At 46.5% G+C, this 12,223-nt stretch overlaps 1 protein-coding gene across 14 annotated transcripts in view; it reads right to left on the bottom strand.

Annotated features, from left to right (window-relative positions):
• Positions 1 to 12,223, bottom strand: part of PALM2AKAP2 (PALM2 and AKAP2 fusion) — a 448,736-nt gene that overhangs the window by 26,979 nt on the left and 409,534 nt on the right. For all 14 annotated transcript variants that reach the window (XM_082696837.1, XM_082696843.1, XM_082696845.1 and 11 more), the window contains one exon: positions 4,213 to 6,613. In XM_082696837.1, coding sequence (XP_082552963.1) covers positions 4,213 to 6,613 — 2,401 coding nt within the window. The remainder of the gene's footprint in view (positions 1 to 4,212; positions 6,614 to 12,223) is intronic.

Below are 12,223 nucleotides of genomic sequence, written 5' to 3'. Positions count from 1 at the left end.
TTGTTTCTCTCATTGAATTGTAAGTTCCCTGAGGGCAGGAACTGCATCTGCCTTACTCACTTCTGTATGAGCAAAAGTCACATAGATCCTATTTAAGTGAAACGTCTTCCTTTAAAATCACGTAAGAGCCAACAAGATAAAATTTCCAAAATAATTTTCCTAATCACTTGCCTTTGAGAATGACATATCTTTTAAAAAATATCTTCTCGGGGCTCCTGGGTGGCTCAGTGGGTTGGGCCTCTGCCTTCAGTTCAGGTCATGATCTCAGAGTCCTGGGATCAAGCCCCACATCAGGCTCTTTGCTCAGCGGGGAGCCTGCTTCCCCCTCCCCCTGCCTCTCTGCCTACTTGTGCTTTCCTCTCTCTCTGCATCAAATAAATAAATAAAATCTTAAAAAAATATATCTTCTCCATCTCTGAAAGGCAAGGAAACTAACAGCAAAAACAAGTTATCTTTTCAACACCTGGGGAATGGTTGGGGGGAATCAGCAGATTTGCTTTTTTGGATGACATCCTGGTTCTCAGTGGATTCTACTTCCCTTAGGTTTTAGGATTCCAGCTTGTTTCCAGCATGATCTCCACCAGAGGAAAGTTAAAAATTGCATTTTTCATCACCTAATACTGAATCGTCAAGCTGAGTCATGCAACAAACCAGCTGAATCACCTCTTCCGATGGCAGATGCAGAGTAACGCAGTAGGAACGTAGCATCATCTCCACGCACGAAACCAAAGTTGGAACCAGCGGTTTCAACCCTGCTATGAATCGTCTAGTTTGGCTGCTCACAGTGATGCGTCAGCCTCCTCCCTGATCACAAACTTGGGAGGCTGGCTGGCGAAGCACTACTCCAAACATTTCCGGGCACAGACAGAAAGAAAATTACATTTTATATTCAGTTTTGTTTTTTTTTTTTTCAATCTATGTTGTAATTCTGGCAAGGCCCGCCACCTACTTAGAGATAAACATGAAGGAATGAGGTGCACACACGTCATTACCACGATTATGTTCAGTGCAACAGTTAGACCATTGCAGTACACAGACTTGCCTGGATGAATCATCATGTAGAATCAATCCTCCTCCGGGAGGAGAGATGGGGAGGGGGGACATTAGCACAAGCATAGAGGGATGTGCTGGGAAAATCAGTCCTGGGCTGCTGGGATGCTGAGGGCAAACACAGAACCCTATCTTATTTTAAGCCTGGTGGGGAAGCCCAAGAGACCACAGCAGGTCAGGAAACAGAGGAAAGTGTTGAAATATTTTTTTTTTTCACACACTAGAAATAAAGGAGGGGAGCAATACAGCAGGAAGTTCAATTAAGAGGTAAAGACCACTGAGCACATGCACTTTAAGGATCGTTTTATAATCAAATCATGTAAAGGGAGTCTTAGGCAGGTAAAGCCAGCTATAAATGATAGGAGAGCCGTGTGAGCATCTACCTTCCATGTGAGCAGAAATTGCTGAGATGCTTGAAGAACATTCCTTCACCAGACTTCGAGTTCTTATGTGGCCCTTCAGCATCATTAACTCGTGAAGTAGGTTCCTCAGACTGGGCTGAATTCAAGTGGTATGAAAACTTTTTCTACGATACTATACAGAATGTCCACTAGCACCTCTGTGCCAGGCTAGTCCACAAAAATTTAAATTGAACTTGACAACTAAGGATCTTTGGGGAAAGCCAACCAGTCTCTATTAAGCGCACGTGCGCGCGCACACACATACACACACACACACACACACACACACAAATGGCCTTGAAAGTTTTCTTTGCCTCACTCAGCTGGCCATTGCCCTGTGACCTACAGGAATTAAAAATTGTATCAAGAAAGGGACCATGCTTTTCCTCTTTCTCTTCCCTTTCTTTTCTTCATGAACAATTTAGTCCAGAAGTCACTGGGGAGGGCTCAACAAGATGGTGTCTGCAGTGGGGGTGGGAGGAGTCACAGTGACTCAGAATGGTGTGCTGGAGTTTACAGCAGGGTAGGTGGGTATTGGTATCAGGCATATGGTATTGGAGCCTATGGTGGGTAAGGAAAATAGAGGAGACTGTTTACATAAGGTGAGGGATTGATGAAATAATAAATATACTGAGGGTTGCAAGAAGCAGGTATTTTGTTGTCAAAAGGAGGTTACAAATATGGAGAATATGAATGCCGTGGTATTAAATTAGAATTAAAGGTATCAAGGTGAGCTCATGGTTTTCAAAACAGGTAGGTAGGCAGGTAGGTGGACAGATAGACAGACAGACAGATGGAATCTGTGTATATTCTCTAATTCTGCTTGTTGAGAGGGCCTGGGAGCAGTGACGATCCAATCACAAGGAGCACACCAAGCTCCCAGATTTTGGTTTCTAAATTCCATTCTCCACTGAAAAGGAATTAGTGCTGTTTGAAGAAATGGCTGATTTCAGGGTTAGGAAAATATAAGATGAGACTGGAACATCTGTGGCATCAGAAAGCAAGGACACGCCCAGAGAATAATGAGGACATGTCAAAAGGATGCTGAAGTTAGCTTGAAAGAGCTCCCATAAGTTATATCTAAACAAATTAAGAATAAAAATCATAGAAATGGATTTTAACCCACAGAATATAATAGGAATCCATATGACCACGTTGACCTAAATAGATAAATGAATAAAGTCTGATAAGGAGCGGGATAAAGATTACACAGTACCAAAGTAACTCCCCACAGAATATTTATTAATTACAAAGGACATAGTAATTTTACTGCAGAAGCCTGTCAGACACTCCCACAAACAAGTGATCAAAATTAATATAATGTGAAAAAAGTCCGTATCTGTCCCTTATGGGACACCTGATTGGATATAGTGAGAAGAATATAGCATCATTCTTGTGATATTCCTACCAAATATGCATTACCTGAAGGCACCCATGTGAAAGCATAGACAAACCCGAATTGAGGGACATTCTACAAAATTGGGCATGATGGAGCATCAGTGTTGGCAATTTGCTCTCGAATGGTTCAAAATAAAACATATTTGTACTATACTCGGAAACTTTTCCTTAGGTTGAGATTATTTCAAAGCTAAAAATTAATAACTGAAAGAGTTACCTTGAGTCACTGTAGATTTGATGGAAGCCACGGGTCAAGACGGGGCTAGGATCTGGATAAACCAGGTCAAATGCTAGCAAGTATATGTTACAGTCATGCTTTTCAGACGGTCTCCAGTGAAAGAAGTTTCCCCCTCAGTCTGTCCTGAACCAATACTTTTAAAAAACACAGAATTCCAAGTTTGGATTTGAGGACAATATCAAATTGCAAAAAGAATGGTCAAATGCTCGCTCTCCCTGTCTGGATTGATTCTCAGTGTGGACTGGTAACAATCAGTTTATGGACTAGCCCAGACCACACTTCGAGCAGCATTTTCCCACACTAGGACGTGTGGTGCTCTGACTGCCATCATATCCAAATGGGAAATAAAAACCACTGGTCACCCTGTTAATTCACAATGGCAGCAACATGAATTACCACCATAATTAAATAACATCAACCATTTATACAAAGCATTCAAGAAAGGGACAGCCCAGGCAATGGGAAGGGACGAAAGACCTTTAGGGTAACTCCATCTCTCCAAATGTGGTGAAGACAGGCCAAGAATGAATGAGACCGCCCTGATTCCAAACCAACTGCATTGTGATGACTAAAAGGAAGACCAAGCCAATCCTACAGAAGAAAGACAAAAACATCTGCTATGGGTCAGTCTGTAACACAGGGTCATGACTGTCATTGCTAGGAAGGGACCTGGTTTGGAAGGGGTTAGCAGAGCACATCCCCCAAATCACATGGGTTTGATTTAACCACAGAGACCAAGGGTCAGGCTACTGACTCCAAGCCCACCCCCACACGGGCTCGCTCCGCCAGGGTCTGTGCCACACACGGCCCCTCCCAGAGCCAGAGGCAGCCCTTTCCAATAAAAGAAAATAATTCTCTACTAAAGCAAACTCAGAGCAGAACAACAAGAAAGAAGCGATTGCACCCTCAGGGAAATGACACACCAGCCAGGTTCAGGGTTCTTCTTGGGGACATTCTGACTTCAGTTGCCTGTCCCTGGATGCTAAAACCCTCAAGTCGCACACACCCTCCCGTCCCGCCCCAAACACGAATTCTAGCCACACACAGAGGAGGCTCCACAACAAACACATAAGCTGAAATCAAACTTTGTGCACAGCATCTGTGTCTGGCGCGCGCTTTGCTTACCTGGCGCGGTTTTGTAGCACGATGTCCGGGAGGGCAGCGACGGGGCGTTCTTTGCCCGGGGGCTCTGGGTGTTCTGCAAGACTTGCCTCTGCCTCTTCAGCTCCTCTTCCCTCTCCTGGGCTGCTCTGATCTCTTCCTCGATCATGGATAAAGTCCGCTGCTTCCTGGACCTCAGCTTGAAGGGCCCAACCATCACATCGGACTCCTGAGTGGCCAGGAGTGAGGCTGTGCTTCTCAGCTCAGCTGCCTCCGAGTACTTGCTGAAGTAGCTCCCCTCTGGTCTGGTCTCCTCCATGTTCACAGGGCCACTGGGCTGCGCTGCCGGGGGCGACTGGGAGGGCCCCCTTTCCCTGAGCGCCCTGTCTTCGGCAGGCAGAATCTTTGGTAACACCTCCCTTTTCTCCTGAACAGGAGAGGACACCTGGGGTGGCTCGAACATGCTCTGAGGCTTCTCTGAGCCGGGAGCCCCAGTTCCAGCTTCTTCTAGAGTTGCCCCAGGTCCCTGCTGCTCTGTCCCACCCTTGCTGGTTTCGGACACGGCTCTATCCACTTGCTCGGCTATGGCTTGTTGAATGGCATTCTGCACCAGGAGACCAGCCTGATATTCCAAAGGATCATCCACTGATGGCGAGTCTCCCAGTGTAGACGAAGGGGAATAGAAACCGTGATCACTAAACGACTTGGAGACGCCTTCTCCCCGGCCCTCTGAAGGGTTGTCAGTTTGTGGAGTCTGGGGCAGAGAAAAATCAGCCAGTGAGTTCTCCTGGAGGGCATTGGTGGTCTCATTGGATGCCCCACTGTCACTGATGTTGTCCATGCTAAAATCATTGGACAGGGTCTCCAGGACAGTGGTATCCTGGGACCTCACCGACAATTCATCCAAACCAGAGTCAAGCTCCTCTTGGGTGAGAGAAACATTGACTGACCTGGAAAACTGATCCAAGATCCCGGGGTCCTCATCCTTGACCACAGTGAGGACAGCCCGGGCACTGGTAAACTCCCCATCCTCTGCCCACAGTTTGGATAAGGGCCCGCGTTTGGAAGGCTCACTGTAGGGCCCTTCCTTCCCCTGAGGAGCTGTGCTGCCCTGGCTTCCCCCCAAAGACTGGCTGTCCAGGGCACAGCTGGCTTTCTGCCCCTTGGCTGCTGGTGCACCACCGTCTTCCAGCGGTCCCCCGATGGAAGCTGGTCTGGGGATGGTCAGGGGCTTGTCTGAGTTGATCGACCCCAGAGGCCTGTAAAAGGGCTTGATAGAGAAGAGCCTGGGGGTACTCTGGCCCTTGGCCACCGTTTGCCTGGAGCTCTCCATGAGCTGGAACTGCTTGCGAGCAGCAGAGAAGTCTATCTGCTCGGTGACAATGTCCTCCTTGGCATGGTCGGGGGCGCCAGCGTGCTCGCGGGAGGGGGCGGGGGCCGCGCAGGGCTGCGGCGGGGGGTGCTGCTGCTGCGAGAGAAGCTGCTCCTGCTGCGCCCTTCTCTCCTTGCGCTCCTTGTACTTCTTGTGCGACTCCAGATGCTCCTCGTCCAGCTGCTCCTCAATGGTCTTCTCCTGGGGAGGATTCCACCACTTGGCCGCGATGCCGGGATTCTTCTTCACCGCCTGGCTCCGAATGAGCTCTCTCCTTTCCTTTTCCAGCTCCAGCATCTCTTCCGAAGGCCTCACTTTCCTGACACAGTACTGCTCCTTCTCGTTCTCATCGTCCTCGAAGAGCCTGGAGGGCTTCTTGTCCTCGTGGAAGGCGCGCAGCTCAAACTTGGCCTCCTTCTTCAGCGTGGTGAGCGTGAGCTCCCCATCACGGCCCGAGCACCGCGAGCTGCTGGAGGAGCCGGGGCTCGCGGGGGCCTGGGGGCTGTCCCCCCGCAGGTCTCGGGGCTGGGCCGGGGAGTGGCCGTTGGCTTTTCCACCCTCTGCCATGGTGTCAGAGTAGCTGGTGCTGAGCTCAGTGTGGGGAGGGACCTGTCTGCCAGCTGCCCTCTCGGTGGGTTCCGGCTGGATGGCCGCGTGGGCAGGTGGGCTTCCGCCGCCCAGCACGATGGCTGCTCCGGGCTCCGGGGATGAGGTACCGTTGTAAGTTCCGTCCACAGCAGGGTCACAGCAGCTGGCTTCCAGCACCTCGTCTAGATAGCGGATCTCTCTGGCCACATCATTATCCAGAGCTTCATGGTGATCACTGAGGAGGCCGTTGTGGGGGGGTGAGTAGAAAGGAGAGGCGTGGTCCATGGAATGTGGGGTAGACGCGGTCCCGGGAACACTTTTACATTCTGTGACGGAGACCTCAATTTCCATGTTTTTGTGATCTGGGGGAAGGGAGCTGGATGCAGGCTCCAAGGGGTTGGCCCTGCTGCAGTTGTCTCTCTGGTTTTTTAGCCGGATATCATCCTCAGAGAGCTGGGGAGGCTTCTGGAATAAAGACAGGAGGAAAGGCAGAGTTAGATACTAAATCTCTTATGGAGGTGAAGCCTTGAGAAATTAGTTGGTAACTGACAGGAAGGAAAACTGAAACATGACAAGGTCTCGGGAACAGAGATTTTCCTTTTCCAACTTACTTTGTTGTGGTGATAGGTACCTAAACCTCTCCATGTTAGATTCTGTTTTTCTCACTGGGTCTCCAGAGAACGTTCCATAGATGTTAGCCCCATTTTTAAATTTCAATGTAAATGAAGATTCAGATCATCTGAAGACACTGTTCAGATATCTTCTGAAGTAGAAGAGATTATATACCATAGCCATAGCAATGGGGCAGAAATGTAATAGGACTATTTGTGTGTCCCCAAGTATAATAAGATGGTCCTCTTGCATAAGCAATACTTCATGAAAACATGAGTCTCTGCCAGGTGTAATGCAGTTATTCTGGAGACAAGAAGCTTCTTGGAGAATTTTTCCAAAATAAAATACTGTAAAAGGGGAGATCCCTTCCAAAGCCTCTTAATAACTGCAGTGCCCCATTGCTATGACTCTTAATTCAGCATGTGCACTATAAATGCCATAACCAAAGCCACTGCTTGCACAGTTCTAATCTCTGGGACTACATCAAAACAGTTCCTTAGTTAAGGACTGAGTAATTTTGCTTTGAAAAGTTAGTGGCCCGAGGCTCCTCCCTGGTTCCTAAAATGCTTGGTCTGTGATAGCTCCACTCTTATCATTCAGTAAGAAAAACCACATCTTCTTAATGTTTTGAAATAAATCCCACTTGGTCACCAATTGCCAATCCCACGCAATTTTGTCATTTGGCATTAGTAAAATTAATTTTCAAATTCTAGGATGATTTTTTTTCACACCCAAGGACTCTGGTATATCTTAGATAATTTAGTGGTAAATTGTGATGTTAACTAGGGGAGTGTTCCTCAAGGATCTCAGGGACACTTTGGTCAAGTTTGTCTTCCTCTCTCAAGTTCGTGCCGCATTAGTGGCATACTTCCATACCAAACTGCGAGGTGGCATTGTTTTCATGTGTGACCGCTGTAAACGATTTTAAAATCTTAGAACATAATGCTAAAACATCACTTTTGGAGGACTCCCAGGGGATTCATTTCAGAGTCCTTCTAAGGAAAGTGCATAATTATGGATTTCTTCCTGAGACCTAGAACAATACAGGGACCCACCCTATGTGCTCTGCACTGCTGTCAGAATGCTGGAAAAGTCTCATGGTTCTCCATGAACTGGGGTTTCCCTCATTCTGCATTCTTTACATTCTCCTCCAGATTTAATCCCATCAGGTAATTTATGTTCCTTCTTCAGTCACAGGCAACAACAACTATTCCTTTGTCAACACTTTTTGGTCTTAGATGATCTTCCAGTCTAGCTCTGGTCTTTGTCCAACTCTGATATTTAATACCATTAATGTTTACAATGCTAATACCTTTATTTTATTTTTTTACCATCATTAACTTGGGGTTCTTTTATCTTTGGAATGAACTCAAGAGGCATGTCAAAGATGTTTTTACTGCCTTTTAAAAACATTAACTAGACTCTCTTTTGGTAAGGCAATTGCCAGTGACTTCTAGGTCATTAAGAATTACAGAAAATATGAATGCCTGAAACTCACTGGCTGCCATTCAATTTCAAATAAACCTAGGTCAAAGTCAGCCCACTCCATGGAAAGCTGGAATAAACAGACCAACTGGAATAAACAGACCAACAAAAAGAGATATAAGGCACTGCTTCAGTGAGAATCCGATGATCTGTGGCCCTCCTGCCCCAGCGTCATTTGCTGAGTGACTTACAGCTAACATTCTTTATGGGACTAAGTAGAGCTTTTCTTATATCCTTTTTGATTTGGGGGGGGGGGGTAGGAAAATGGTAGGAAGCTACTAGAACTGTATTATGGTTGAAAACCACCGCCGTCCTAAAACATAAAATACTTTGGTTGACATAAGAGGAAAAGAGGGCAGTTAACAGTAAAGGAAGCTAAAAGGCAAATAATTCATTCTACGCTTCATTTAGTCATTCATCTATTGATTAAACATTCATTAAACAAGCAGGAGGCTTATTTTGCAAGGTCATAATGAGATCAGCAGCAACCATAAGCTCCAGGAGACAACACTTCTTTCTTAACAAAAATTGGACTTCCTAGGAAGCCATAAGTCTATTTTGGAGTTTATTTACTCTGGTCAGGAGGAGGGAAGGGTGAGCTCCTGTTGCTAATGACAGAGACAGGAGGTCCTGAGCCCAGTTCCACAGCACGGCCCAAGAGTACCTCATGTCTTTCTCCTGGTTGCTTCAGGTCAAGTGTTGGACCATGCCAAGCTGATGCCCTGTCAGCTTTTTTTTCTCTTTTAGAACTTGAAAATTATACCAAGTTTTTCCAAGGCCTATTTTCTGAAGTAGCAAGTGTTCCAATTCAAAATTTTAACTCTGAGAATAGCATCTGACAATACCTTCTCGCCGTGTCCAACACCACTACCATTAGCTTTGAGTCAGATACGAGGAGTCTCGTTCCTTGAATGCCTTCTATGATGTAGCAAACCGAGATCTTTAAAAATGCTAATTACTGGGACGCCTGGGTGGCTCAGTGGGTTAAGCCTCTGCCTTTGGCTTGGGTCATGATCTCAGGGTTCTGGGATTGAGCCCCGCATTGGGCTCTCTGTTCAGCAGGGAGCCTGCTTCCTCCTCTCTCTCTACCTGCCTGTCTGCCTACTTGTGATCTCTATCTGCCAAATAAATAAATAAAATCTTTTAAAAAATGCTAATTACTGGCTAAAAGCCAGAGTTTGGAGTCCCAGTGTAATCTGCAACAATTCTGTTCCAATACATTTGTTTAAAACATGGAGACACTGGAGGGTGTAAACAGGAAACGGCTCTCTCTGCTTCCTGTTAGTTACAAGGGGGCTCCTCCCACTTCTTTCCACAAATTCAGTAAATTTTTCTTGATACTCAGTTCCATCTACATCAGGTAGTAGCAGCAGCTCTATACCCAAATCAGGGTAGAAGTAATCAAAGAGACAACACTCATTCCTGGTTTACCACCATGCATCAGAGGTCCTGAGTTTTTGTAAAGTTGGGCAACAGTCGTAACAAAGCAAATTCCTGAGTTCTGTTCTCACCGGGACGCATCTACCTTCCTGCAAGATGGCCTGATGCAATCAAAGCCACCAGTGAGTAGCCCAGATAAATGGAAGTGGGCTGGAAAGTCCACAGCACAAATTTGGCAGGAATCTGGGCTTGGTGTCATTAAATGTTTTGCTTAAACCAACAAGTGCTCCTTGCTCCCTTTGAAGATTAGAAAGACTAGAATTTTCTCCATGCCTCAGGTAAGATGAACATGATTCCAGATTCAGATAAAATGCATTCATTAAATGAACTGGAAAGTCCTCAAAATAAACTGTGCCCCAATGCACCTGGGTGGCTCAGTTGGTTAAGCATCTGCCTTTGGCTGTGGTTGTGATCCCAGGGTCCTGGGATTGAACCCCACCTCGGGCTCCCGGCTCAGCAGAGAGCCTGCTTCTCCCTCTCCCTCTGTCTGCTGCTCCCTCTCTCCCTCTGCTTGTCTGCTCTCCCTCTATCAAATAAATAAATAAAATCTTAAAAATACACACACACACACACATAGACACCCCATAAGGGGCACCTGGCTGGCTCATAGTAGAGCATATGACTATTGATCGTGGGACCTGGGGGTCGTAAGTTCTGTCCCATATTGGGCATACAGCTAACTTTAAAAAATATAACATAACATAACTTAACAACATAACATAACATAGCACCAAACCGGATTTTGAAAGGGTGCTAAGAGACCCAAGGGAAATCCTTGGAGTCCCCCTGCTAACCCTCCAGGTGGAGCCCTAACAGCACAACACAGGTTACCTGCCAGCCTCCAGGCTTCCTGCAATAGCTAACAACCAGTCAGGATGCCTACTATTTACTTTAAAATATGTGCAGAGAGACCATATAATACAGCCGTGTGTGTGTCTGAATCAGTTTAAATCCTATTCCGGGGCAGACAACTGTCCTAACTGGGAATATAACCCTCTAAGAGTGGTCAACCAGGATCTAAACAGAAATTCCAGGTTCCGCAGGTGGCTTCCTTCCTGGGTAGTTCAGCTCTCTTTAACTCCCAGGGCCCCCTGAGGCTTTGCTAATTGGCACAGTTAAGGTGAGAAATGGGTTTTCATCAGTGAAATTACCGCATTGTCAATTAGCATAATAAACGTTAGAAATTGGTGAGATTGGTGGTGTTCAGATTTGCCAATTCGAGATGTTCTCTGGCCTTTCCTGAATAGGATTTAGGGACAGAGTGAGCATCAGGGCTTTATACCTTTGGGAAGGTGCTTGGAGCCCGAATACGAACAGCCCTCCCCCCCACCCACCCCACCCCCCCCACCCCCCCCACCCCCCCCCCCCGCCTCCAGCTCAGAGGACTCTGGTTGTTGAACTACTAAACAGTAAGGGAATCCTGCCTTTGTGAAACTGCTGCATCTATCTCCATGCCACGTGGAGTTGGGAGCGTCTAGAATCTTCCAGAGCGGAGGTTTCTTTGAGGTTCACGACAGTAGGTTTTATGCCTACTTTTACAAATGTTTATTTTTTCTTTAATTTTTCTTTTTTAATTTTTTTGATACACAGAGATCACAAGTAGACAGGGAGGCAGGCAGAAAGAGAGGGGGAAGCAGGCTCCCTGCCAAGAAGAGAGCCTGATGCGGGGCTCGATCCCAGGACGCTGGGATCAGGACCTGAGCTGAAGGCAGAGGCTTTAACCCACTGAGCCACCCAGACGCCCCACAAATGTTTCCTTACTAAATGTCTGCACAAGTGCCAGGACTTGGTCCAAGACCGGCTTTTATTATAACCTGGTAGCCAGGTAGCATCTCAAGCTGCCACTAGTTACAAAAATGTGTTTAATAGTTACGCAAAGCAAATTATATGGGTAATTTACAACCTGGGGGCCCCCGTGTCTCCTGTGAAAGTTCTGCCAGACCCTAAGTAAGACAATCATGGGACTCTTCTTGGAAGAACAAAACTCCTTTATAAGCAGGACTCATAACAAGATCTCTCAAATCTGTTTTGAGAATTTGATTAGATAATGTTGTTTAAAAGCACTATGTAAGGAGGAACTGGGTAGCTCAGTCAGTTAAGCTTACCACTTGATTCTGGCTCAGCTCATGGTCTCAGGGCTATGAGATCAAGCCTGTGTCGGGCAGGGAGTCTGCTTGAGATTCTCTCTCCCCCCTCTCCCTCTGTGCCCCAACCTCATGCGTACATACTCTCTTCTCCCTCTCTCAAATAAAATAAATAAATAAATATTTTTAAAAAGTATTATGTAAACTGCAGAGTGTTTAGTGTAAATGTTCCTTATTATTAAGCATCTCTGACCTCCCAATCTTTTCCTACCTCAGGTCCTCAAATGTTCATTTTAACTAAAGCTGAGCACAATTAGAAGATGCACTTATTGTGGCCATAATCCGAGTAACTGCATAAAATAGTTGTCTCCTGTCTCTGAAAGTCCAAGTCTGAGAACGTGGTTGAACAGAGAGTCGAGAACCACACCCCCTCCCGCTGTGGACACGCCATGTT

This window comes from Mustela nivalis (genome assembly GCF_964662115.1).
Source record: "Mustela nivalis genome assembly, chromosome: 13".
NCBI lineage: Eukaryota > Metazoa > Chordata > Mammalia > Carnivora > Mustelidae > Mustela > Mustela nivalis.
The sequence above is the reverse complement of the archived record's forward strand: the minus strand, read 5'-3'. Positions and strand labels throughout refer to the sequence as shown.